Source organism: Sciurus carolinensis, unplaced genomic scaffold (genome assembly GCF_902686445.1).
Source record: "Sciurus carolinensis unplaced genomic scaffold, mSciCar1.2, whole genome shotgun sequence".
NCBI lineage: Eukaryota > Metazoa > Chordata > Mammalia > Rodentia > Sciuridae > Sciurus > Sciurus carolinensis.
Window position 1 is genome coordinate 322,133 of NW_025920128.1, and position 26,942 is coordinate 349,074.

The following is a 26,942-nucleotide window of genomic DNA, read 5'->3' on the forward strand; positions in this document are numbered from 1 at the left end:
CCTCCCCGCTTGTTCCCAACGCTGTGTCTGGGTGAGTCCAGCTCTGGAGCAGGGTGCTTGGGAGCACTCGGGAGGAAGGGTCGGTGAGGCGGAGGGGGCAGGATCTGCCTGGGTTAGTGGATTGGGACTGTCCTCTACGTCCCAAGCTGCCCTTGCCCCAGTCTGTGTGTGAGAGTGCCGTGTCCTGTGTCGGGGAGGGCGGGGGCACAGCCTCAGTTCACCCTGTGATCTGGCAGGTGCGGCCAGCATCCCCTCCGGGCAGTTGATGGGTGGATGCCCGAGAGGACAGGCACCTGTTGGAAAGCAAGGGGCAATCAAAGTAAAGACCAGGTGGTGCGCCGGCTGGGGCTTAGGGGACACCGAGTTCTGGCCCATCCTGAGGAGGAGGAGGAGGAGGACTTCCTAGCTGGGAGCCGCTGGAGAGCCCCGAGGAGGCATGCAGGATGGACTCCGAGGTCCCGGGGGCGGGAGGGGGGAGCAGAGACTGCCGAGCTCGGGGGCCTCCAGGTCAGGCTGCTGTCCCTTCCCTGCCCCTGCCTGCCTGGGAGAGAACACTGCTAACAGAGCCAGCCTGGCCGTGGGTCCACGCCTGGGGGTCGGCGCACGGACAGACACAGCTGGCGATCCGCCTGCGTGCAGCTGAGGTCCCCGGGGGAAGCAGCTGCATCTGGGATGAGGCCAGGGTGCGCTCTGGCCTCCGCCTGCGTCTGAGTGCCTGGCTGCAGCTCCTCGCATGCGCTGGAGGCACGTCCCACACGTGCGCTGGTCCAAACCTGGCTCTTTCCTCCTGCCTGAACTGCCCGGCGGTGCTGAGCCTCAGTCTCTGCGCCCTGCGATGACCGTGGACGGGCGCACAGCTCCCGGGCCCCATGGAGGTCCGAGGAGGAGTGGAACCAGTGCCCTGGCCAGCCCCCTGGAGCCCCATGTGGACGAGGGTCATCACAGTCACTCTGTGAGCTGGCAGCGCCCTGGAGGGGACGCGAGGTCACCCCTGCCCGTTCCCTCGTGTCTCCACTCCTGTGGGCCGTGTGCTGAGTGGCCCTGGAGGGGGGCGGCCTTTGGAGTGGCCTGGGCTGCTCCTCCGTCCCCCAGCCCAGCGCTGCCCTGAGGACCACGGCTCAGGCCTGGCCTGCCTGGTCAGGGTAGAGGAGAAGCCCAGCCTCCCCAAGAAGGAAGTGACCCTTCTCACTTCCTTGAGCTGAGAAGTGGCGGCTGTGCCCAGGGGCCAGAGTTCTCTCAGGCAGGGCGTCCGGGGCACCACGATGGGCTCCTGCTAACGGGCATGGTGTTCCACCCCACAGGGAGGCCGGCCTTCCATGGCTCAGGACGGGCTTGGGATCAGGCCAGCAGCAGAGTCGGCCGAGGTGTCCCGAGCCCAGCCGCTTCCATGCCATCGAGTGTCCTGAGCTGTACGTGCCTGGGTGCCCTGCGTCCCTGAGCCTCTGACGACCGTTCTCCCTCACCCTTCTCAGCCGCGGCCGTTCCCTGCCTGCCCCCCTGCGCGGCAGCCCCGAGGATGGCGAGCGTGCGCTGCCGGCTGGCGCGCTACCTGGAGGACCTGGAGGACGCGGATCTGAAGAAGTTCAAGATGCACCTGGAGGACTTCCCTCTGCAGAAGGGCTGCGCCCGGCTCCCGAGGGGCCACACGGAGCGGGCGGACCCCGTGGACCTGGCCACGCTCATGATCGACTTCAACGGGGAGGAGCGGGCCTGGGCCATGGCCCTGTGCATTTTCGCGGCCATCAACAGGAGGGACCTCTATGAGAAGGCCAGGCAGGAGCAGCCCGAGCAGGGTGAGTGGGAGGTGCGCCCGGCCCCTGGCGGGGCGGCCAGCCCGGCTGTGCGCCCTCCTCACCGCGGGTGCAGTCCAGTGGTGAGGACGCGTGCTGCTGAGCAGCGGGCCTTCAGAGCGGTCACTCGCCAAGTGGACGCTGCTGGCCCCCGGGCCCTCCCAGGCCCCCTCCCGGGAGCAGCACCGATCCTGCTCCCGAGCCTCCTGCTCCTCCTCACGGTGGGCGCGCCGGGGGGTCTTCCTGCGACTGGCTGATTCGCTCGGCCTCTGTCCTGCCGCCTCCCGGGTGGCAGTCCAGACCAGAGCGTCCTTCTTGACATTTTTTTTTGGCACCAGGAGTTGAACCCAGGGGCATTTTAACCACTGAGCCACATCCCCAGCCCTTTCTTAAAGAAATGTTTTATTTTGAGACAGGGTCTCACTAAGTTGTTGCGGCCTTGCTAAGGCTGCCTTTGGACTCTCGATCCTCTAGCTTCGGCCTCCAGAGCCTCTGGCTGTATAGGCATGCACCACTGCACCTGGCTTAAATTTGTTTTATTAAAAGTACTTTTTTTCAGTACTGGGGCACTTTACCACGGAGCCGCATTCCCAGCCCTGTTGATTATAATTTCTTGTTTTGAGACAGGGTCTCACTAAGCTTCTGAGGCTGGTCTTGAACTTGTGATGCTCCTGCCTCAGTCTCCTGAGCCACTGGGGTCACAGGGTGGCCACTGCACCTGCACAGCTTCTCTCTTCTTGGGGACTGCAGGGCCTTCCCCTGTGCACTCGGCTGTCCGTGGACACCCTTCCTGCTCGCTCCTGGCCCTGTGAGCTCCAGTGCAAGGCCCTCTTCCAGACCTGCTCCTTTGGGTGTATGCCTGCAGGTGACTTAGGGCGCCTGTGGCCACCTGCTTGTTTCTGGAGAGCCCACACAGCTTTTTATGGCAGCTGCAGTTTTATATTTCCACCAATGGGGGCGAGAGTCCCGATTTCTCCATATCCATTATTTTTCCATTTTTAAACCAGTTATCATCTGAATAAGCCTGAGTTGATACCTCATTATACTTTCTTTCTGTTTTTGCTTTTCCCTGTTGCTGGGGATCAAACCCCGGGCATTTGCATGTGCTGGACACGCGCCACCCACTGTGCAGCCTGGCCCTACCTGTAGTTGTCTGCCCTCCCTGGGGGCGTGGATGCTGGGCACTTCCCAGGGGCTGCTGGTGATGTGCGCTGCTTCTTTGGAGAAAGTCCTGCTCAAGTCCTTTCGCTCGGTGGGTTTTCCCTGTGAACTCCTAGGAGCGCTTTCCACACTCTGATTTCACCCTATCAGATGATGACTTGCCAGTGCTTCTTCCCATCCTCTGGGTTTTGCCTTTTCCGGTTGATTGCATCCTCCAATCACAGAAGTTAGTGTTTTTGGAGGAATTTCTTGTTATCTTGGCTTGTCCGTCCGTCTTCCCTGTGGGAGAGCCAGGAGAAGATCAGGAAAGCAGCTTGCTTTTCCTAACTCCTCAAAAGACCCAGTGCAGTCACCCAGGCTGCTGCCCCATCGGCTGCCCTCCCAGCCTCTCCAGCGGGGCCGGCGGGGCCTGCATCCCGCTCTGAGCCCAGCGTCACTCGCAGGGTCCACGAGTCGAGCCCACCTTGCACGGCCGAGGAGGAGCTCTGTCCTCGCGGAATCATGAGGTTTGTGGGAAGCCTTTCCCACACCGCTGCTCTTGGCCCCACGCACAGGCGGGCTGTCACCCAGGAAGTCCCTGGGGCGTTAGGCCAGGGCAGGGAAAGGAGGGGTGGGAGTCAGCAGGTAAGGAGCGGAGCCACACCCCCAGTTCTATTTTGTATTTTATTTAAGACGGGGTCTTGCCGAGTTGCTTAGGGCCTCACTTTTGCTGAGGCTGGCTTTGAACTGGCGCTCCTCCTGCCTCAACCTCCCAAGCTGCTGGGATGACAGGCGTGCTCCTCGGCACTCGGTTCAAAGTCTAGTTCTTAACTCTGATGCCATGCTGGCTTCCACGTCTGGATTTTGAGTGGAAAAGTTAGAGTCCTCCTTTGGAGTCTTTGGGCCGCGGTTAAATCTGGTGAGACTCAGGCGGGCGTGGGCTGAGTCAGACGTGGCTCTGGGGTGGTCTTGCACTGCGCCTGCTTTCTGAAGAGCAGGCGGGCTCGGGAGCCTCCCGCCTGGCTCCCAGTTCTGCCCACATGTGGCTGTGCCGGGGCCAGCTTGTGCCCTCCCAGGCTCGTTTTCTCCATGAGTAGCTTCCTTGGGATTGTCGCCAGTGACCGTTGAGACCTGAGTCTCAACTCTGGTCCATGTAGGACTGACTCACCTGGGAGCTTTGCACAGAGAGGGCACCTGGGCCTCCCCCACACAACCAGGAAGCTCTGCGGGATCCCTGGAGCCGGCGGGTGTCCTGAGCTCCCTGGGCAAGTCTAGGGTCGGCCAGGCCTCCCATGGCTGCGTCAGCCCGAACCTGATGGGTCCTTCTTGCCCTGGAAACCCCAGTAGTCTAGATGTGAGAGCAGAGGGCGTGGGTGAGATGGATCACAGGTGGCGGCAGGCAGGGAAGACCCATCTCTGCCGCAGACGCTGAGGCCCTGGGCTGGCCTCCCAGTTAGGCAGGTGGAGACAGGGGCCCGCCTGGCACCGTGGCTGGTGCACCCCCGGCCTGGGAGGGGCTCAAGGAGGGAGGCGGTGTGGGCCCCCGGGCTGGCAGGTGGGTGCGGCCAGTTCCAAAGCCAGAGCGCAGGAGGCTCCCGCCTGGACTTCTGGCTGGGCGCCCATTACCGTGCAGCCCTGGGGTGACTCTGTGACATCTGGGCAGGCCCGGCCCTGGCTGGTGTTGGGCTGCTCTCGGCTGCTTCCTAGGAAGCCTGGCTTTCTTTTTTTTGGGGGGGGGGGTGCCGGGGATTGAACCCAGGACCTTGTGCGTGCTAGGTGAGCACTCTGCCAACTGAGCTCTGTCCCCAGCCTAAAACCTGGCTTTTGATGCTCTGTTTCCTTCCCTGGGTGTCAGAAGACACACGGGTCCCCAATCCCACTGTGGTGTGCCAGGAAGACAGCACTGAAGAGGAGTGGAAGAGTTTACTGACCTGTCTTTCCAGAATCTCGATTTGTAAAAAGAAGCATGGTAAGTAATGGGTGGTGATCCCGTTGGGTTTCAGACTGGTCAGGGGCTGGTGGTTCACAGTCCTGTTTGCTCCTGCTCCTTGTTTTATTTATTTATTTATTTTTGTCTTGTGGCTCTGGGGATTGAACCCAGAGGTGCTGTATGCCTGAACCACATCCATAGCCCTTTTCTTCCCAAGTTGCTGAGGCTGGCCTCCAACTTGTGTGATCCTCCTACCTCAGCCTCCCGAGTACCTAGGATTACAGGTGTGGTCAGCACACCCTGCTCCTACTCCTTGGGATGCAAGAGCTGTCGCAGGAAATCCACTATCAGTCAAGGAAGCAGACCCAGGTTTGCAGGGCTCCTGTGGTCCCAGAGCCCAGGGGGGTGCTGAGAGGTTCATGTTTTCAAAGTCTAGGCTGTAGGGAGGGAGTAAGATTAGAAAACGAAGTGCTTCCTGGATCTCTACTCACTTGTGCTTGTGCCACCTCCCGTGTCTCCGTCCCCATTGCCACTCCCTCTGGACCACAGGTCCCTGTTTTTTCCCGTTGATTTAAGGAATGCAGAGGTGGATCTGCATCGAGGCACATTTGAAATACAGTAGCATTCACATCTACTCCTGTGCTCCACACACGGGAGGCACACTGCCCCCTGCTGGCGGCCGCGCTCCCTGCCTCCCGTCTTGGATCTCAGCGGCAGCTTCGCGAGGGTGCACGCGCTTCTGAGGGCGCACGCAACCCACGCAACCCGCGGGGGCCTGACTCTCTGTCCCCGCCCTAGATTACCGCGAGGAGTACCGGCGGCACGTGAGGAGCAGGTTCCACCGCATCGAGGACAGGAACGCGCGCCTGGGCGAGAGCGCGAACCTCAACAAGCGCTACACGCGGCTGCGTCTGGTCAAGGAGCACCCGAGCCAGCAGCAGCGGGAGCAGGAGCTGCTGGCCATCGGCGGGGCCAAGGCGTGGGACAGCCCCATGAGCCCCGTCAGGCTGGAGCTGCTGTTCGAGCCCGAGGACCAGCACGCCGAGCCCGTGCACACGGTGGTGTTCCAGGGAGCCGCTGGCATCGGGAAGACCATCCTGGCCAGGAAGATCATGTTGGACTGGGCGTCGGGGACACTCTTCCAGGACAAGTTTGACTATCTGTTCTACATTCACTGTCGCGAGGTGAGCCTGGTGACCCCGAGGAGCCTGGGGGACCTGATCGTTAGCTGCTGCCCTGGCCCCAGCCCGCCCGTGCACAGGATCATGCGCAGGCCCTCCAGGATCCTCTTCCTCATGGACGGCTTCGACGAGCTGCAGGGCGCCTTTGACGAGCACCTGGGCGTGGTCTGCACCGACTGGCGGAAGGCCGAGCGGGGGGACGTCCTCCTGAGCAGCCTCATCAGGAAGAAGCTGCTGCCCGAGGCCTCTCTGCTGGTCACCACCAGGCCCGTGGCCCTGGAGAAGCTGCAGCACCTGCTGGACCGCCCTCGGCACGTGGAGATCCTGGGCTTCTCCGAGGCCAGGAGGAAGGAGTACTTCTTCAAGTACTTCTCGGATGAGGCGCAAGCCAGGGAGGCCTTCGGGCTGATCCAGGAGAACGAGGTCCTCTTCACCATGTGCTTCATCCCCCTGGTCTGCTGGATCGTGTGCACTGGGCTGAGGCAGCAGATGGAGAGCGGGCAGGGCCTGGCGCAGACGTCCAAGACCACCACGGCCGTCTACGTGTTCTTCCTGTCCAGCCTGCTGCAGTCGCGCGGGGGCGGCCAGGAGCAGCGCCTCTCCGCCCACCTGCGGGGCCTCTGCTCGCTGGCCGCGGACGGAATCTGGAACCAGAAGATCCTCTTCGAGGAGCGCGACCTGAGGGACCACGGCCTGCAGGAGGGGGACGTGTCGGCCTTCCTACAGATGAACCTGTTCCAGAAGGAGGTGGACTGCGAGAAGCTCTATAGCTTCATCCACATGACCTTCCAGGAGTTCTTCGCCGCCATGTACTACCTGCTGGAGGAGGAGGAGGCGGAGGAGGACCAGGAGGCGGGCAGGCCCCTGCGGCGCCCGCTGCTTCCGCACCCGCTGCTTCCGCACCGCCCGCCGCTTCCGCACCGCGACGTCAGGGTGCTGCTGGAGAACTACGGCAAGTTCGAGAAGGGATACCTGATTTTCGTCGTCCGCTTCCTCTTCGGCCTCGTGAACCAGGAGAGGACCTCGTACTTGGAGAGGAAACTGAGCTGCAAGATCTCTCAGCAAGTCAGGGTGGAGCTGCTGAAGTGGATTGAAGCCAAAGCCAAGGCCAAGAAGCTGCAGGTGCAGCCCAGCCAGCTGGAGCTGTTCTACTGCCTGTACGAGATGCAGGAGGAGGGCTTCGTGCAGCGGGCCCTGGACCACTTCCCCAAAATGGAGATCAACCTCTCCACCAGGATGGACCACGTGGTCTCCTCCTTCTGCATCAAGAACTGTCGCTGCGTGGAAACACTCTCCCTGGGGTTCCTGCACACCTTGCCCAAGGAGGAGGAGGAGGAGGAGGAGGAGGAGAGCAGACATCTCCACGCCAGCCAGCACGCCCTCCTGGGTCCTCATGCCGCCTCTTCTCCCAGGTAAGGAGACATGGCTTCCACAGGCGCCACAGCTGCCTCTGCCTTCAGGCCCCTTTTCACGGTACTTACTTCCTCTCCTCTCTTAACCATCCTGCAAATACAGCAACACACCAAATGATAATGTCACTAGTGCCCATTTCTACCAGACCCCTTCAGTGTCAGAGATTGACTTGTGGCTGGTGGATAAGTTCAATGACAAAGAAAACCAATAAAATAAGAAACAGATATTTGGGGCATGCCAGTTCAGTGTGGAGTACTGGGTGGGTATAGAATCGAATGCAAATTGCTGGTAGTTTACTCAGTGCATTCTCTTAGTGTACTTGAGCTGCTGAAAGAGAATGTCTGAGGCTGGGACATTTGTAAAGAACAAAGGTTTATTTATTACAGTTCTGGAGACTGGGAAGTCCGGACTGAGGGGCCGACCCGGAGAGAACCTTTGTGCTGCATCGTCCCCTGGGGGAAGGGGGAAGAGCAGGAGGGGGCGTGTGCACAGGCAGGCGTGAGAGGTGGAACCTCAGCCCCCGTCCTTCTGTAGCAGGGTAGGGCCTTCACGACCCGGGCACTCTCGCCAGGCTCCTCCGTCCAGCACGCGCCTTTCCAGGTGCGCATCCCAAGCACAGCATGCATGGCAAGTGGTCAGTGCCCAAGGGGCAAAGCAGCCCTGTGAGTCGGGGTCCAGGAACCAGAGGAGCGGGACAAGGCGCTGCCCCTGTGGCCCCAGTGGGCTGGGAGGCGGAGGCGGGAGGCCCCCAGCCCAAGGTCAGCCTCAGCAACTCAGCACAAACCTGCCTCAGAGTAAAAATGAAAAGCTCTGGGTGCAGCTCCGTGGCAGAGTGCCCGGGGTTCAGTCCCAGGCCACCCCCAGCATGCGAGCACCGAGGGCCCTGGCACGGTGGCCGGAGAGGCCTGTGGGCGCAGGGACGGTGCCCTGCTGCTGCTGCGACTGGTGGGAACAGAAGGAGGGCTGTCCCTGCAGAAAGAGTACAGGTGACAGCGGGGCGACGCGGCCCCAGACAAGCCTTGGTGACGCGGGGACGGGGAAAGGGGGACGGGGAACGGGGGCCGGAGCCTCCTCTGAGGCCCCCGTTGGCGTTGGATCTATTTTAAATTGGCAAATAACGCAGGGACGGGTGACGCGTGGGTGGAGGGTTGGTGGGTAGAGGACGGGCAGACACGGGAGGCAGCGGCTTGATTGGCGGGCTGGGGATCAAACCTGCCCAGCTCACACTCAGCCTGTGCTCTGCCACCCAGCGACACCAGGCCCTGGGGGGTCGACCAGGTTAGTTGGCAACCCACGGCTCGCCAGTGCATCTGCTTCCTGTGTCTGTCTCCTCGTGGACATTCGTTGTCACCCGTGTCCTCGGGCAGTGCCCCAGGCCCTGGGGCTCCCGCAGCCCTCGCTGACGCCTGCCTCCTTGGACGTGCCTGCCCTTTCCCCTGGGTCCCCTCCCCGTTCCCGTAGCTGCCACTGCTGTCTCCTTCTGTGACGCTGACTCTTAGGTTCTCCCACGTGGCTTGGCATCAGGATGTCACCAAAAGCGTCCCTTGGGGGCTGGTCAGGGAGCTGGGGCCAGCGGCCCTGACTTGCGCTGGGGTGGTCGGGTTACTTCACTTCCTAAGTCCCTTCTGTGTGACTGTGGGCGCCATCTCAAACGGAGCAGGAAAGGGACCTTGCTGGCACCAAACATGCCTCCCTTGCTCTTGGACGTCCAGAGCGTGGGCAGCAAGCCCACTTCTGTGTCCCCTGTTGCATGTGAGGGGTAGATGCCAGAGTGAGACCCCCGGGCCTTGGGACGCGTGCCCAGGGCAGGCAGGCTGCGGCAGGATGGTGGCTCACCCGTCTTCCGTGTGCAGCGCGGGCCTTCCTGGCCCGGGCCTCTGCGTTCCTCAGGAACGTCTTGGACTCTGCGACCCGGGGGCCTGTCTCTGAGCTGGCCCCTGGCGTCTCTGGCCGTTTGCCTTCAGAAGCCGACCTCCCTTCTCGCCCCCTTCTGACCCCTAGCCTGCTGCGCTGCTCTCTCACCTCCAGCTTCTGCCGGGGCCTCTTCTCGGTTCTGAGCAGCAGTCGGTGCCTGACGGAGCTGGACCTCAGTGACAACGCCCTGGGGGACCCGGGCATGCGGGTGCTGTGCGAGGCCCTCCAGCAGCCGGGCTGCAGCATCCAGAGGCTGTGGTGAGTCCCGCCTGCCGGCCGTGGGGCCGGCCGGTCCCCTGCGGTCTGTAGAGCGTCCCAGGTCAGGTGCCAGCAGGTTGGCTTTCCTGAGACCGCTGTCCTGGGCCTGCTGGTGGCTGCTTTCTGCTTGTCCTCCAACTGTGTCTGTGGCCTCTCCTCGCAAGGACACTGGTCAGAGGTCCATCCAATGACCTCCTCCCACCGTCACCTGTTGGGAGTCCCTCCTTCCAAATGCACACAGGTCCTGTGTCCTCCAGGAGAGGGCACAGTCCCGTCCACTGCAGGTGGCCAGGACAGTGAGGGCAGTTTGGGATGGGGAACTGAAAAGAAAGTGACTTCTTGGCCAAAGAGGGCATGACTTCCTGCATCCTGCACCTCCTCAGGCCCGGCTCTGCGGGAGAGCGAGGCTTTCATCACGTGCAATCGAGGTTAGCTAAGCCAGGCCTCGTCACCAAGCTTGCGTAGACTGAGGGCCCGGGGACTCTGCTGGGGCTCTTCCAGGAAGCCCCGCTTGGCGGTGCTGAGTCAGATCCGCGTGTCTGGGTGGAGCCTGGTGGCCGCCCCGCTGCCGCTTCGGTCAGCTGTGCCTGCGTTTTTGACAAGCTACGGGGCTGATATTGAAGCCTGCTGCTGCTTCTCTTTGGGGGTGAAAAGCATTGCCCAGGCCGGTCTCAAGCCCCTGGGCTCCGGAGACCCCCAGCCTCCCGAGTGGCTGGGACTGCGGCTGCCTGCCCGGTGCCGGGCTCAGGGGGCCTTCACGCCGCCTCTCTTCGCCGCCCACCCGTCCCTGCCTCGCCCACCTCACCTGCATGCAGCCGCTGTCCCCTCTCCCGGTCTTCACTGGCCCGGCTCCAGCCACCCGCCCCTGGAGAAGGTCGCAGGGCCCCCTGGTCACTGTGTGTCTTGAAGCTGTCTTTGCGACACTGACCAGGATCTGCAGAGTGCCTGCTGGCTCCGTGGTCTCTGCCCCTGCTCCGCCCAGCCCTTTGTTCACACAGAAGACGAGGGTCGCTCGCAAGGCCCTGCCTTGACCACGCCTTCCCTGCCTGGCGCTCGTGCTACTCCTTTGATAAGTCAGAAGCCTCCTCTGACTCCAGGGCTCTGGTTGCTGGGCACCGACCACTGGTTCTCCAGCCTCACCCCAAGACCGGGTCCCTTGCCCGCTGTGGGTGCCCCACGTGATCTAGGGGTGAGACGCAGGCAGGGGCAAGCAGATGCTCGTGGGTGAGGAGAGACCCAGCGGCCATGTGCTTGCAGCTGGTATGAAGATGGGGACGGGGAGAAGGTGCTGCAGTGAGCTCCGGGGCATGTGACCCCTGGCTGGGAAGGAGTGGGCTCCTGCACCCACAGCAGGGACAAGCTGTTGCTGTTGGTGGAGGCGGGGGTGGCGGTGTGCGAGGGCTTGCGTGCGTGTGTGTGCGCGCGCGTGTGTGTGTGCATGTGTGTGTGTGTGTGCGTGCGTGTGCGTGTGTGTGTGCGTGTGTGCATGCGTGTGCGTGTGCGTGTGTATGTGTGTGTGCGTGCGTGTGCGTGTGAGTGTGCGCGCGCGTGTGCGTGTGTATGTGTGTGCGCGCGTGTGTGTGCGTGTTCGTGTGTGTGCGTGTGTGCGTGTGTGTGTGCATGCGTGTGTGTGTGCGTGTGCATGTGTGCGCGTGCGTGTGCGTGTGTGTGTGCGTGTGTGTGCGCGTGCGTGTGCGTGTGTATGTGTGTGCGCGCGCGTGTGTGTGCGTGTTCGTGTGTGTGTGCATGTGCGTGTGTGTGTGTGCATGCGTGTGTGTGTGCGTGCGTGTGCATGTGTATGTGTGTGTGCGTGTGCGTGTGTGTGTGCGTGTGTGCGTGTGCGTGTGTGTGTGCGTGTGCGTGTGCGTGTGCGTGTGCGTGTGTGTGTAGGGGTCAGAGTTTTCTGTTGCTACAACAAAGTGCTTAAGATGGGGTACTTTAGCTTATTTAGCTCACGAATTTGGAGGCTGGAAGTCCAAACAGCAAGGTGCCAGCTGAGGGGAGGGTCTTTGGTGGGTGGCTTCAGGCCGGGAGTGTATGGCAGAGGGAGAAGTCTCGGTGGTTCAGGAGGCTGGACAGGGGGCAGCGTGCTCTTCAGACGCCCTCTTGTGGGAACGCACTGGGGTGCTGGGAGGAGGACGCGTCCCTCTGGAGGCCAGCACCCTGGTGACCTCCGCACCTGGCTCGACCTCGACGGTCCCTCCTCCTGATGTCACCATGCTGGAGCCCCAGATCCCGACAGGGAACTGTGGGGACAAACGACATCCAACAGTCAGGCCCCGGGTGCCTGCAGCTTTGGGGTCTCTCCCTCCCTGTGGAGGGAGCGCTGTGATGGGCCGTCGGGAGAACCGGAGAGGCTGGAGACAGCGGGCCCCTGCGCCCCTGCGGAGACGGGTGCCAGGGCCCCGGTGCTGCCGCTCCACTGTGCCCGGCTGTCCACTGCCAGTCCTCCCACTGACCCACGCTGCAGAGCTGGCCTCTGGCGTCTGAGCAGGACCGGGGGCTCTGCTTAGATGGCCCTCGGGAGAGCCCGAGTCGTTCCCGTGCACCGGAGGACCCGGCTCCTGGAGCCACATGGGGGCATGCTGAGCTGGACGCCCGCTCTCCACCCTGGGACAGGAGCCTGGGGTAACAGGAGCAGAGGTCTCAGAGGTCTGGGTCCACCACGGCCAGCCTGCTCCGGCCTGGGGTGGGGCAGGGTCCACTCGCCATGGTGGCTGGGCCCCAGGTCCCCTCCAGGACCCGCCCAGGGACCTCACTCCTCCCACTGGGTCCCTCCCCCAAAGGCTCCACCACCGCCCAGGCGCGGGGGCGGGCGGCCAAGCGCCCAGGCACAGGCCGTCCTGACGCCCTCTGCCCCGTCCTGCTGCAGGCTGGGGCGCTGCGGCCTCTCCCACCTGTGCTGCTTCGACATCTCCTTGGTCCTGAGCAGCAACCAGAAGCTGGTGGAGCTGGACCTGAGTGACAACGCCCTGGGGGACTTCGGTGTCCGGCTTCTGGGCGTGGGCCTGAGGCACCTGCTCTGCTGCCTGCAGAAGCTCTGGTGAGTTGCCGTGCCTGCTCGCGGCCGCGAGGCCGGGGACTGCCTTCCGTGAGGGGGCCTCGCTCTCGGAGGCCCTGAGGCCTCCTCTGTGGGTGCTGCCAACCACCCAGGGGGCCTGTGGGGAAGCCAGTGCAAGTCCTGGTGGGGACACAGAGATGGTCTGGGGACATAGAGATGCGGCCGAGGGAGGTAGGACTGCCGTGCCGGGTGGGGGGAAGAGCGAGACTTCACGAGGTAGAAAGCCCGCGCCAAAGCGGACTGCCTCCTGACCTGAGCCCCTCACCATCCGCTCGCGGGAGACCTGGGTCCTGGAGCAGCGGAGGGAGGGGAGGGGGTCCGTTCACCTGGGAGAGACCCGCAGGTGCCCCCCGGGCGGAGGTGCCCTGGCATTCCGACCCACGCACACCGCAGGCCGAGTGAGACGGGGCAGTGGCCCAGGGCCAGGCTGCGACCTGGCACTCAAGCCCTGGGGAGCTGACAGGCGGGAGGTGGAGGAGGTGGAGGGGCTGCGGGCGGCAGGCCGGGAGGGTGATGGTGCCCGTGGGCTGTCACGGGGAAAGCTCCAGGGGTGGCCCAGTGACCTGCGCACGTGCAGCCCAGGTGGCGAGGCCGTATCCTCTCTCCATGGTGGAACCGCCCAGGGAGCCAGGAGAGGTCGCAGGGTTGGATGGGCTTGCCCGCGCCTGCTGGCCCCCGCAGAGGGAAGCCGGGCTCCTGCACAGCTAGGCTTGCGGGAAGAGCCCCTCCTGCAGGGCGAGGAGGAGGTGCCACCGTGACCGTCTCTCCTGGAAGGTTGGTCAGTTGCTGCCTCACGTCAGCATGTTGCCAGGACCTCGCGGCCGTGCTGAGTGCCAGCCGCTCCCTGACCAGACTCTACATCGGAGAAAACGCCTTGGGCGACTCAGGAATGCGGATCCTCTGCGAGACGGCCAAGCACCCACAGTGCAGCCTGCAGAAGCTGGGGTAAGACGCGGTCAGCACGCGCGGAAGGAGGCGGGGCCCTCGCAGACGAGGCTGGGCCCCAGAAGGGAGACCTTGAGACCGTAGGGAGATGCAGCCCAGCACGCGCGGAACGAGGCGGGGCCCTCGCAGACGAGGCTGGGGCCCCAGAAGGGAGACCTTGGGGACCGTAGGGAGATGCAGCCCCAGCACACGCGGAACGAGGCGGGGCCCTCGCAGACGAGGCTGGGGCCCCAGAAGGGAGACCTTGGGGACCGTAGGGAGGTGCAGCCCAGCACGCGCGGAAGGAGGCGGGGCCCTCGCAGACGAGGCTGGGGCCCAGAAGGGAGACCTTGAGACCGTAGGGAGATGCAGCCCAGCACGCGCGGAAGGAGGCGGGGCCCCCGCAGACGAGGCTGGGGCCCCAGAAGGGAGACCTTGAGACCGTAGGGAGATGCAGCCCAGCACGCGCGGAAGGAGGCGGGGCCCCCGCAGACGAGGCTGGGCCCCAGAAGGGAGACCTTGAGACCGTAGGGAGATGCAGCCCAGCACGCGCGGAAGGAGGCGGGGCCCTCGCAGACGAGGCTGGGGCCCCAGAAGGGAGACCTTGGGGACCGTAGGGAGGTGCAGCCCAGCACGCGCGGAAGGAGGCGGGGCCCTCGCAGACGAGGCTGGGGCCCCAGAAGGGAGACCTTGGGGGACCGTAGGGAGGTGCAGCCCAGTTCTCACGGGCGAGGGGCCCGGGAGTCAGGGAGTCCTCCTGTCCTAGGCGTGGACCCCCTGGGCATGCAGTGATGGCAGCCTGGCCTCTGTCCCTGCGGCGCCTGCTCTGGCTCCCTGTCCTGGTCCCCGTCCTCCTCCCCAGGGCCCTGAGAAGCAACTGTAGCCCTGCCCAGGGCGACTCTGGCCCTTGGTCTGGTCTCGCACAGACATCTCTAAAGCCTCAGCGCACACAGCCCACTGCCTTCCCTGCCGGGTCAGGCTCCCCTGGGCGAAGGCGGGCTGGCCCAGGCCCTAGGAAGGCGCCTCCGACGGGAAGCCGGGTGCTCCTGCCGCATGAGCGCTCCTGCCGCATGGACGCTCCTTCGGTGCGCGCTCCTGCCGTGCGCGCTCCTGCCACGTATGCGCTCCTGTGCCGCGTGCGCGCTCCTGTCTCGGTCGGGCTCTGCCTCCCCGGACGCCTGCTGGCCTCGTGGTTTTGGCAAGCTGTGTCAGGCTTTTGAGACTGGATTTCTGCAGAATAAGAATACAGAATTCCACTAATAAGGCAGTGCTTTGCACGTATTCTGCTCCTCCATGTTCTTTACCTGGGTTTTCTCAGTTGGGTTCATAAAAATGACACAGAGGAGTTACAGGAGCCTCTGACTTTTTTTGGGGGGGGGGGTTGCTTTACTCAAGCCCTCTTTAATTTTTAAATCATTTTAAATTTTTTGTTTTGAAAACAGGGTCTCACTAAGTTGCTCAGGCCTCTAAATCACCGAGGCTGCCCTTGAACTTGTGATCCTCCTGCCTCAGCCTCCTTAGTCTCTGGGGTTACAGGTGCATGTGCCACCAGGCCTGATATTTTCTCTGACTTGAGAGGAGGCAATGAGGCTCTAGTAACAGTAGGCCTGTGCCTGAGGACACTGAGGGAGAGGGTGGTGACTCCCTGCACACACCAGTGTCATTTCCAGCACTCTTGCTGCCTGCCTGGGGGCCTCCACATCCAGTTCTCAACCTACACTTAGGCTCACATGTGCCTTTCTTTTCTTTCTTTTTTTGTGGGTACTGGGGATTAAACTCAGGGTTACTCAACCACTGAGTCACATCCCGACCCTATTTTGTATTTTATTTAGAGACAGGGTCTCACTGAGTTGCTTAGGGCCCTGCTAAGTTGCTGAGGCTGGCTTTGAGCTTGCAATCCTCCTGCCTCAGCCTCCTGAGTTGCTGGGATGACAGGTGTGCGCCCCGTTCCTGGCTGTCTTGACCCTTTGGTATGTTCTGTAAATAAAAGCTCGCATTTACTCATATTACTGACACAGTGTTGGCTAGATCAGCGTTAGGACAAAATAGAGTAAGAAGGGTTTTGAGGTGCGCTCTGTCAGTGCACTGTTCCGACTCTCGGGGCTCGGGAGGCCCTGGCCTCCCTTGCCCCACCCATCCGGCGCTCTCCTCCCTGGAGGAGGGCTGCTCATGGAGCCCCTGCTTCTCCTGCACGGCTCTTCCGCGGCACTCTGCTTTTGTGGCGCTGGGTTTGTTCACGGTGTGATTCGGCCCCTTTACTTTCAAAATAAATAATGTCTGTCTTCACAGACGTTCTCAAAGGGAGGGGTGGCAGATGCAGAGAGGAGACAAACAGGAGTGACAGCGCGGGCTGCTTCCTGCCTCGTCACTGAAGGCCACCAGCATGCCGCGAGGGAGCAGGTGCCCGATGAGGTGTGGTGTGAGCCATGAGAGGCCAGGGGCCAGCAGGCAGCAGAGCCTATGAAGGGGGGGCCCCGTGGCCCTGACCTCCACGTCCAGTGGCCAAGGTGCTCAGGGCCTCGCGAAGTCACTCAGGCTGACCTCGAGTTGCCATCCTCCTGTCTCAGCCTCCCCTTGCCCGGGTGGCGAGTGTGAGTCTGGAGCTGGATTCCTTAGGTGGACTTGCTGAGTGGAGACTTCCAGGGCCTACGTTGTGTTAGGACAGCCAGGTTTTCTCCTCTTGAACTTCAGGTCTTCCTCTGTGGTTCCATGCTGGGCCCCCTGCCCCTGCACCTGCCCAAGGTCACCTAGGAGACACACAGAGTACGTGCAAAACGTGGTCCATATCAAAATGACCCCACCCCTGGACCAGCTCCTGCCCACTCCTTCCGGCCTGCTGGATGGGGACTTTGCTGGGGACTGCCAGCGGGTGAAGGAGAGGACGTCCTAAACTCTCCTTACTTTCAGTTCCTTCCCTTCATTTCTTCCTCTTAGTTTTGGTTTCCTTAACGTAACACCAAGGAAACTTTAAAACATGCAAAAATGACAGGATAGAGGCTTTCCTCAAAAATCCTCAAAACAGGGTTCTGATGCAGAGTAGGTGCATGCTGGCCACTAAACACAAGCCCATGGGACCAGTGCCCGCCCCTCTCAGCCACCCCACGGGTCATACTGGCCCAACTGTCCTGCTCCTGTGGACTCTTCCTGAGCTGAGGCCCCTCCCTGTGGAGCTGGTGTTGGTGCTGAGGACCAGGCCCGGGGCCCACTGTCCCGCTCCTGTGGACTCTTCCTGAGCTGAGGCCCCTCCCTGTGGAGCTGGTGTTGGTGCTGAGGACCAGGCCCGGGGCCCACTGTCCCGCTCCTGTGGACTCTTCCTGAGCTGAGGCCCCTCCCTGTGGAACTGGTGTTGGTGCTGAGGACCAGGCCTGGGCCCACTGTCCCGCTCCTGTGGACTCTTCCCCTCAGGTGACATTTGTCCAGTTCCGCTCTCCACTTTCAGCTCTTACTCCCTCACTTTTTCTTTTTTATATTTATTTTATTTATTTTAGGTGTAATGGAGAGAATACCTTTTTTTTGTTTATTTTTGTGTGGTGCCAAATACTGAACCCAGTACCTCACATGTGACTGGCTAGTGCTCTGCCACTGAGTTCCTGCCTCAGTCCCCCAATTATTCTTAAGCAATTACTCTGATCCTCATTTTTTCGCATTGTAAATGTAGGAATAAGTAAAACACTTCCCCCTTGAGTTGGTAGAAATTCAGCGAGATCATTCTCTTTAACGTCATCCTCCACAGTGAGGTGCATCATAAATACCCTGTCAGTGCGCGACGCTCTTGTGAGTTCAGGTGGATTCAATAAATAGAAGGCCTGGGCTGACCCCACAAACTCACCCAGGTGGCGCCCGGCCGGGCCCTGTGCTGGGTCCCTGCAGGAGTGAGCTGGCGGTGGCGCCCTCTGGTGGCGCCTCTGGTGCCTGGCGCTGTCTGGCTGCTAACCTGTCAGCATGCACCCCACCTCCCAGCCTCCGTGGCCACCAGTGTCCTGCTGGCTGCAGCACTGCGTCATCGTCACCTGGGTGACGAAGGCAGCGCTGGGTCCCTGCCCGCCCAGCCTGAGTGCCAGTGTCTTCACAGACCTCTTGCTGCGTGCCCAGTGCTGCCCTTCCTGGGCAGTGCTCCTCTGGTCTGCCCATCTCTGCTGGTGGTGCCTCGTGTCCCTCTGCGTGTGGTCATTGAGGACCTTCCGAGGGGCTCCTTCCTGGAGGAGGGAGTGCAGCGGAGCCGCTCCCGGGGGCTCTGTTGGGCCCCTCCCTCTGGTGTGTGTCCCCTCTGTCTGGCGTCCCCGTCTCTCTCTCCCACTCCCCCTTGCCTGGAGGACGGAGACAAGCAGGTGGGCAGGACTGCTTCTCATCTCGTCCTGTGTTCACGCACACGGTGCAACGAGTCCTGATTGTAGACCAAAGAGCTTAGAATGTGCCCGAGCCTGTGTCCACGGCTGCTGGCTGCCGCTGGGGTGGCCTTGGGCGTGAGCTCCCAGCAGGAGGGACACAGCCTCTGACCCAGCCTTCCCGGCCTCGCTGGTGAGAGCTCACCTTGACCTCAGGGTGGACCGTCGGAGCTCCTCACCCGCGTGGCTCCAGTGCAAACCCGGACTTCCTGCTCTGAGGATCTCTCCCTGGGCGGAAGGCAGAGGGAGTGGACAGCCGGTGTGGCAGGCAGGGCTGTCAGGCCTGGGAAGTGGCCTGAGGGCTGTCCCTGACCTTGCCCTTTCCCTGTGGAGTGCCGTCGAGTTGCTAGGTGAGCGGCCAGTGGCTCACGTCTGCCCTCTGACCTCGAGAGACACCGCGACTCCAGGAGACGCGGGGCTGTGTCTGCGAGAGGCGTGGAGCGTCATGGCCGAGTAGAGCCACGCGGGCAGGTCCCTGGTGTCGGGTGCTGGCGGTCGGGCCACTCTGGTGTTTTCCTGAGGAAGTGCGGAGGACGCCGCGCAGAGGCCTGTGGAGGGAGGCGCGGTGGGGTCGGGTCCTGTGCTTTGCCCTGTCTGCAGAGAGCGGTCTGCCGGCCCCGGGGGACCCCTCGGCTGCCTCGAGCTGGAGGTGCAGCTGCTCCGATGGGCGCGCCTGTGTTGGGGCTGCTGTGGGGTCCGGTGGGGCAGCTGCTGAGGACTCTGCTCCGTCTGCAGGTTGGTGAACTCTGGCCTCACGTCCGCCTGCTGCTCGGCTCTGTCCTCGGTGCTCAGAACGAACCGGAGCCTCACGCACCTTTACCTGCGCGGCAACGCTCTTGGGGACGCGGGCCTCAAGCTCCTCTGCGAGGGGCTCCTGCTCCCCAGCTGCAGGCTGCAGGTGTTGGAGTGAGTCCTCGGGCTCCTCGATGGGGTGGGACCCCTGGTGGGGAAGGGCCCTGAGAGGCCAGGTCCACCGGAGTGGCCCGTGACCATCTGGGGGCAGGAGGAAACTTCTGGGTGGTGCAAAGGCCAGGTGAGCTCCTTGCACCTGGGGCCTGGGGAGGCCGGGGGGTCTCCTCAAAGTGGTCTTTCTCGCAGACTGGACAACTGCAGCCTCACCTCACACTGCTGCTGGGACCTCTCCATGATCCTGACCTCCAATCGGAGCCTGCAGAAGCTGAGCCTGAGCAACAACGACCTTGGCGACCTGGGGGTCATGATGCTCTGCGAGGTCCTGAGGCAGCGGGGCTGTTTCCTCCGGAACCTGCAGTGAGTGCTCTGCAGAGGGCCTGCCCAGCCGCTCCCCAGACCTGGCGGCTCTCAGGGTTCCTTGGGGCCTGGCCTTCTCTGGGGTGCAGAGGACCTGGGCTGCCCGCTCCGCAGCGTCCAGAGGCTCAGAGCGCCGGGCACAGTGGGTCCAAGAAGGCTTTCCACCCGTGTCCCCAGGGAAGCGGGTCTGATGGTGGTGCCAAACTCAGAGCTGGCGGCAACGCCTGAGCACGCAGGCTGCTGTCTGGACTCCAGATGAACTGCCTGGAAACAGAGTAGCAATTCCACACTCAGCAGAAGGACCTCGGCCTGGCGGGCGTTGGTTCTGGCCGGAGAGTCCCAGAGCGTCTCCCAGCTTCTTAGAACCACCGCCACTGAGCTTCCCACTTAAGACGTTTCCGAAGCTCAACTCGGTCGGCACGTTCTCCTCTGGCCTCTCTCCTGCTTTCCAGCTGTCACCTGCTTTGCGTCATCGTCCTGGCCTGTGCCCGGTGAATTTTCAGGTCTCGGTCGCCGGGCGAAGGCTTGTCTCTTGCACTTTCACCCTTACTTTAATCATCCAGTCTCTGGCTTCACCGTGGCGGGCTGTGAATTCCAAGTCTGAAGGTCTCTCTGACCCCTCCCCTCAGAGGGTCAATGTGCCCTTGACCCCCTGCGTCCAGATCCGGAGCCCTGCTCCTCCCAGTCGCAGCCGAGACCTGCTTTCCCGGCTGCGCAGACCAAGAATGCTCCAGTGCTGTTTCAACAGCTCCTCTTCCATGCCTGCGTCTGCCCCGCGGCTTGCCTGTGAGCTCTGCGTCCATGGGTCGCGTGCCGCCTGGCCTCCGCTTGGAAGTGTCCTGGGCCCTCACTGGCTCTAGTCCCCGTTGGCCCTGGTCTGCACAGCCCGGAGCCAGTGCGTTCTGCAGGGCCCGTGCCTGCTGCTCCGTGGGCCCTCGCTGGCTCTAGTCCCCGTTGGCCCTGGTCTGCACAGCCCGGAGCCGGTGCGTTCTGCAGGGCCCGTGCCCGCTGCTCCGTGGGCCCTCGCTGGCTCTAGTCCCCGTTGGCCCTGGTCTGCACAGCCCGGAGCCGGTGCGTTCTGCAGGGCCCGTGCCCGCTGCTCCGTGGGCCCTCGCTGGCTCTAGTCCCCGTTGGCCCTGGTCTGCACAGCCCGGAGCCGGTGCGTTCTGCAGGGCCCGTGCCCGCTGCTCCGTGGGCCCTCGCTGGCTCTAGTCCCCGTCGGCCCTGGTCTGCACAGCCCGGAGCCAGTGCGTTCTGCAGGGCCCGTGCCTGCTGCTCCGTGGGCCCTCGCTGGCTCTAGTCCCCGTCGGCCCTGGTCTGCACAGCCCGGAGCCAGTGCGTTCTGCAGGGCCCGTGCCTGCTGCTCCGTGGGCAGCAGACAGGGCAGCTGCAGTGAGGCAGGCCTCCCTCTTGCCAGGTGCTCTGGGGCTTCCGGGCACTCGCAGCGGGAGCCGCGGCCCCGGTGGCTCTGAGTCCCCCAGCAGCTGAGCTGCCTCCGATGACCACCTTCTCCCACCCGAGATCCTGCTGCTGCGATCGCAGGGGTGTCCTCTCCGGGCTGCAAAGACAGAGCCCTCTCTGGACCCTCGCTGGTGCTGGCCCTGCCTCTGGAGCTCTGCCCCGTGCAGTGCCCGCCTCGCTTGCTCCCTCACCCTGACTGATCTGCGCGAGGCCTCCTCCCGGGGCGCTGCCCTTGCCTCTCCTCTCCTCCCTCCACAGCGGGCTCACCGGCTCCAGGCTGCGCCGCGTTCTCCTTAGTTTACTTTCTGTCTCCCTGCGATACACATCCGGGAGCCCAGGGACTTCTGGCCGCTCCTCGGCCCCCAGGCTGAGCCTGCCGGGGTGCAGGTCAATGCCGCCTCTTTGTGAGGATGCAGTGGGCACGTCCACGACATTCCAGGCCAAGACAAGTAGGGGGACAGAGGGCGGGACTGCTCAGGATGCAGCTGGGGACCTTGTTATTTGTGCGTCACTGACGTGGCCCTGAGGGACAGGCTCAGGGCAGACGGGGGAGCCACAGCTCAGCGAGCCTGTCTTCCTCGCTCTGGTCTCCATAATAAGGCAGACGGGTGGTGTGACAGCACAGCCGTGTTCTCCGTCTGGAGGCTCCTGTCCCAGATGAAGGTTCTGGTGGCTCGGACGCCGGCCGGGCTTCCTCTCCTTTGCAGACGGCTGCCTTTTACCACGTGCTTACCTGGCCGGAAGGTGGCGGTGGGAGGAAGGAGTGGGACAAGCACTCTGGAGTCTCCTGCGAGGCGTCCGCCATCGTGAGGGGCCGCCTGGAACTTTGTCCGTCTCTGACTGGATACCGTCACCCTGGGGTCAGGGCTTCAACGTGGGTGTGAAGGCAGTCACTCCTTCAGTCTGTCCCACGAGCCCCTGAGCCTGCTGGGATGAGGTGGGACGGGCGGCTCTGAGGGACCCGAGAGACGGGGTACTCGCCTCAGGGCCGCTTCAGTGGCTTCCCCGCCTGCTGGCAGATGTGGGGATCCGGGTTAAGTGAGCGTCTGGAGAGCACAGGACAGCGGAGATCTGCCCAGACAGGGCTGGGGAGGCAGAGGGTCAGCCGTGGCTCTGGCTGTGGGAGCCGCCCTGCAGCCACGTTGGCAAGGGCCCGCCACCGTTGATGTTGCCGCAGCCGTGGGCGGCCGCCCTGTCCGATTGGGGTGGACACGTGGGCCGTGATGTGGTCCTCTCACCTTCAGCTGTGTTCGAAGAGCTCTCACGCAAAGGTCCAGGACAGAGCCGTGTGCACCCGTTGACCAGCTGCTCGGGGGGCTGAGGCGGCAGGTCCTTGGCCCGGGAGCTGGAGGCCAGCCTGGGCAGCATAGTGAGACCCTTCTCAGAAATACGCCCCCGAAGCCACGCTGGGCCTGCAGCTCAGCTCGCAGAGCGCAAGGCGTGTGGGTCGGGGGGGCCTCGAGGGATGAGTTTCTCCAGCACCGGGGACGGAGCCAGCGTGCTCTGCCCCTGAGCTGCACCCCAGCCCTTTTTACTTTTTATTTTGAGACAGGGTCTTCCCTAGTTGCCAGGCTGGCCTGGAGCTTGTGACCCTCCTGCCTCAGCTCCTGCGGTGCGGGACGGCAGGCATGCACCGGGCTGGGGTGACAGTGAAGGCTGACGCGCCTTCTGAGGACGACCCAGGCTTTCTGCTTGCCTTCGCAGGTTGTGTGAGATGTACTTCAACCACGAGGCGAAGCGTGCCTTGGAAATGCTGCAGGAGGAAAGGCCGGAGCTGACCGTCGTCTTCGAGCCTCTGTGGTAGGGAGGACGCAGGCCCACCGGGCACCTGCTCTGTGCCTCCGCTGCCCATCTGTGCCCACCAGGCACCTGCTCTGTGCCTCCGCTGCCCATCTGTGCCCACCAGGCACCTGCTCTGTGTCTCCGCTGCCCATCTGTGCCCACCAGGCACCTGCTCTGTGCCTCCGCTGCCCATCTGTGCCCACCAGGCACCTGCTGTGTGCCTCTGCTGCCCATCTGTGCCCACCAGGCACCTGCTCTGTGCCTCCGCTGCCCATCTGTGCCCACCAGGCACCTGCTCTGTGCCTCTGCTGCCCAGCTGTGCCCAGCCCTCCCGCACCGGGGAGGCCCTCCACCTGGCCCTCGCGCCCTCAGGGCCAGGGCGACTGACGGTGCCCCTCCTTCCTGGACGGGGCGGCTCTCGGCGGGCTCTGCAGCTGCCGTGTCCCTGGAGGGTGCTCATGGAGTCAGCTCCTTCAGGAGCACATCCTCTTCCTTTGCCTCTTCCTGCCCCCAGGTGTCCCCTCCCCGGCTCCCCTTCTCTCTCTTGTCTTCTGCCTAAGCCTCCATCCCTCTTTCCACTGAGTGCCCAGGACATGGAACTACCCATGTGCTGTGTGAAACTTTGCGGCAGCTACTTATTTATTTTTAATTTTGTAACAGTTATATTTTCTCACAAAAATAATTCATGTTTATTTTAGCTGGTTGAAAATTCAGATATGTATATGAAAACTTTTATCTGGTTATTGAATTGATTTTTTAATTCCAAAAAGTGTCTTTGGGGTTATTTGTCTAGACTCCTGAAGGTCGACTGCTGTGTGCGTTTGAACATCTTTGTAAAGTGACTCGACTGTGGTTGGTGGAAACTGCGCCACCTCACTCACAGGGTGGAGTTCCGGCCCTGTGTGGGCAGGGGGAAGGGCACAGGGCACCGAGTGCCGACCGGGCCTGCTGCGCGGGTGGCTGGCAGCCTGCCTGGACTTGGCCGTCTGGCCTGCTTCGCACAGCGTGGTCATGGGCAGGGTTGATCCAGGGCTTCTGTGAGCCTGGGCGACGTTGGGGCCACACAGCAGGCTGAGGTGGGAATCCTGCTTCCTCGCCCAGCCACCCAGCCCTGGCTACTTGGAGTGGCCTGCAGCTGTAGAGCCAGCCCATCTTCACACACGCCTTTCAGACGAGCAGCTTTCTAAAGATGGTGAGACCCTCTAGAGGAGCTGCTGCCCATGTGTTGGCCAGCTCACCAGGGCTGTGACCACAGTTCCACACACAAACAGCCCAGGGGAGAGTTCGTGCTTCCATGCTGTCCTGGGTTCAGTCTGTGGCCGGCTGACTCTGCAGCTCTGGGCCCAGGTGAGGCAGAAGGTCCTGGTGGAATGCGTGGCAGGCTCAGCTCGGGCTTCTGGGAGGACTGGGGGGAGGAAGGAGCCATGGGGACAAGACCTAGGCCCCCAGGCAGGCCTCCAGGGAGGCTGCCCCTTCAGTCACCCCTGCCTGCTTACAGGTACTGCCCGGTACAGTCTCTCTTCAACTACTAATCCAGCAAATGGTCCAAGCACTGTTAGGCCGCCGCTCTCCTAATCTGCCATTTCAGCTCTGAGATTCCTCTGTTAACAAAGGAGATCTGGGGGCACACCTCATATCCACCAGGCAGGAGGATCACAAGTTCACGGCCGGCCTGGGCAACGTAGTGAGACCCTGTCTTAACATAAAAGGGCTGGGAGTGGCTCAGTGGTAGAGCACTTGCCTGGCATGTGTGAAGCCCTGGGTCTGATACCTAGCACTTTGTAAAGAAATACATAAAAAATAAAGAAAGGAGGCTATGTGACTTACATTCCCGTGCGAACTTCCTCTGGCCCTGGACTTTTGAGGAGCTCTTACCGACATATATGCCTCTGCATCCTGGTGAAATGCTGCCGCTTGCCTCCCTGCCACCGACCCTTGGGCACACAGAGTAAATAAGGTAATAACATGCATGTGTGGAGCTGGAGGACACTGCAGAGGGCAGAGGCCGCAGAGAGGAGGCTGCAGCCCTCGCATACCTGGAAGCTGTAGGGTTGGCCCCCTGCAAGTCGAGGGTGGGATGGTGGTCCCTCGAGGTTAGCAGCGCCAGGAGGTTGGCAAGAGAGACAGGCATCCCAGCCCAGGAGGGAGACGGGGTGCACAGCCGTTCACACGTTTATAACCAGCAGAAGAGGGGACGCTGCAGAGTCCTAGCACCAAGAGGGGAAGAGCCTCGGGAAAGGGAATGCGAGGAGCCCCGCGGGGTCCTTGAGGGTACATGCATGGGTGTCATCGGCGGCGAGCCCCAGTGTCACTGAGCGCGCCTTGCCAGGAGCCCTCAACCACACAACAAAGCCCACAATGCTGACGCGGCTCGGAGCACCAGGAACTTGCAAGGAAGGTGTAAGAGGTTGCCATCAGAGGCGGGGAGGCAGAGCTGAACAGAGGCCACAACGGGACTACCTCATCTGGGAGGTCTCGCTACATTATCAGAACTGCAGCCTGAGCCAAGTGGCTGGGTAGAACATCAGTTTATAAACATCAGCACTAGGAAGAAAGCAGATGCAGAGGCATGGTGGAGGGAGGAGGGGTGGTGGTCACCAGAGGAGGCAGGAGGAGGGGGTGGTCACCAGAGGAGGGAGGAGGAGGAGATGGTGGTCATCAGAGGAGGGAGGAGGAGGAGATGGAGGACTCCAGAGGAGGGAGGAGGAGGAGATGGGGACACCAGAGGAGGGAGAAGGAGATGGTGGTCACCAGAAGAGGGAGGAGGAGGAGATGGGGACCACAGAGGAGGGAGGAGGAGGAGATGGTGGTCATCAGAGGAGGGAGGAGGAGGAGATGGTGGTCACCAGAGGAGGGAGGAGGAGGAGATGGTGGTCACCAGAGGAGGGAGGAGGAGGAGATGGTGGTCACCAGAGGAGGGAGGGAGAGAGGAGGAGATGGTGATCATCAGAGGAGGGAGGAGGAGGAGATGGTGGTCACCAGAGGAGGGAGGAGGAGGAGATGGGGACCCCAGAAGAGGGAGGAGGAGGACATGGTGGTCATCAGAGGGGGGAGGGAGAGAGGAGGAGATGGTGGTCATCAGAGGAGGGATGGAGAGAGGAGGAGATGGTGGTCATCAGAGGAGGGAGAGAGGAGGAGATGGTGGTCACCAGAGGAGGGAGGAGAGAGGACGAGATGGTGGTCATCAGAGGAGGGAGGGAGGAGGAGATGGAGGACCGCAGAGGAGGGAGGAGGAGGAGATGGTGGTCATCAGAGAAGGGAGGGGGAGGAGATGGTGGTCACCAGAGGAGGGAGGAAGGAATGGAGAACCCCAGAGGAGGGAGGAGGAGGAGATGTTGGTCACCAGAGGAGGGAGGTAGGAGGGCATGGTGGTCACTAGAGGGGCGAGGAGGAGGAGATGGAGGTCACCAGAGGAGGGAGGGGGAAGAGATGGTGGTCACCAGAGGAGGGAGGGGGAGGAGATGGTGGTCACCAGAGGAGGGAGGAGGAGGAGATGGTGGTCACCAGAGGAGGGAGGGAGGAGGAGATGTGGGACCCCAGAGGAGGGAGGAGGAGGAGATGGTGGTCACTAGAGGAGGGAGGGAGAAGCGATGGAGACCCCAGAGGCGGGAGGGAGGGGGTTATGGTGGTCACCGGAGGAGGGAGGAGGAGGAGATGGTGGTCACCGGAGTAGGGAGGAGGAGAAGATGGTGGTCACCAGAGGAGGGAGGAGGAGAAGATGGTGGTCACCAGAGGAGGGAGGAGGAGGAGATGGTGGTCACCAGAGGAGGGAGGTGGAGGAGATGGTGGTCACCAGAGGAGGGAGGTAGGAGGGCAAGGTGGTCACCAGAGGGGCGAGGAGGAGGAGATGGTGGTCACTAGCGGAAGGAGGGAGGAAGGGATGGAGGACCCCAGAGGAGGGAGGGAGGAGTGTATGGTGGTCATCAGAGGAGGGAGGAGGAGGAGATGGTGGTCACCAGAGGAGGGAGGAGGAGATGGTGGTCACTAGAGGAGGGAGAAGGAGGAGATCGTGCTCACTAGAGGAGGGAGGGAAGGAGGAGCAGATGGTCATGTGTTCTGACCAGTGGGACCAAACTCTGTGGTCCAGCGAGGTGTGAAGGGGGATTAGAATATAAAGATTCACAGACACAGATCTTGAAGATTAAGTTGGGATCAGGTGGAGCCTTCTCCCTGATCGAGACGCAAGTCTAAAGAGTTTCACCAGCAATCTCTACATAGGTCTCATTTTCAGGTTAAAGACTATGCAACCATTATTCTTTGTTTCAGGAAAGTTACAGAGACTAGAATATCTATGTAGCTTTTCTGCAGTTGCAATCCACAGTTGCAAAGTGCAATGCTAGGAGATCGATGTAGCTCTCAAGAAAGGCCATTGTTTAAAGTTGGTAGAAGGTGGGCAGGAACTAGAGAAGGGAGCTGGTGAAGCACTGTGGCTGT

The 26,942-nt window shown here is 62.2% G+C and overlaps 1 protein-coding gene across 6 annotated transcripts; it reads left to right on the forward strand.

Annotated features, from left to right (window-relative positions):
* The first annotated feature begins 1,356 nt into the window (after positions 1-1,356).
* Nlrp3 (NLR family pyrin domain containing 3) lies at positions 1,357-23,270 on the forward strand. Of its 6 annotated transcripts, XM_047537595.1 has the most exons (10): positions 1,357-1,793; positions 4,786-4,899; positions 5,659-7,453; positions 9,456-9,626; positions 12,499-12,669; positions 13,462-13,632; positions 18,732-18,902; positions 19,095-19,265; positions 22,431-22,550; positions 22,592-23,270. In XM_047537595.1, exons 1-9 carry the CDS (start codon positions 1,517-1,519, stop codon positions 22,528-22,530), a joined length of 3,141 nt encoding a protein of 1,046 aa, XP_047393551.1. In that variant the 5' UTR covers positions 1,357-1,516; the 3' UTR covers positions 22,531-22,550; positions 22,592-23,270. The 6 variants fall into 6 exon arrangements, with proteins under 6 accessions (XP_047393551.1, XP_047393550.1, XP_047393553.1 ...); XM_047537594.1 differs by having other exon boundaries at positions 22,431-23,270; XM_047537597.1 differs by having other exon boundaries at positions 12,559-12,669; positions 22,431-23,270.
* The last annotated feature ends 3,672 nt before the right edge of the window (positions 23,271-26,942 follow it).

Coding starts and splice junctions, on each gene's coding strand:
- Nlrp3 (XM_047537594.1), top strand. CDS start 1,517: ATGGCGAGCGTGCGCTGCCGGCTGGCGCGCTACCTGGAGGACCTGGAG. Junction 9,627..12,498: donor TGCAGCATCCAGAGGCTGTG/GTGAGTCCCGCC, acceptor GTCCTGCTGCAG/GCTGGGGCGCTGCGGCCTCT. Junction 13,633..18,731: donor TGCAGCCTGCAGAAGCTGGG/GTAAGACGCGGT, acceptor CTCCGTCTGCAG/GTTGGTGAACTCTGGCCTCA.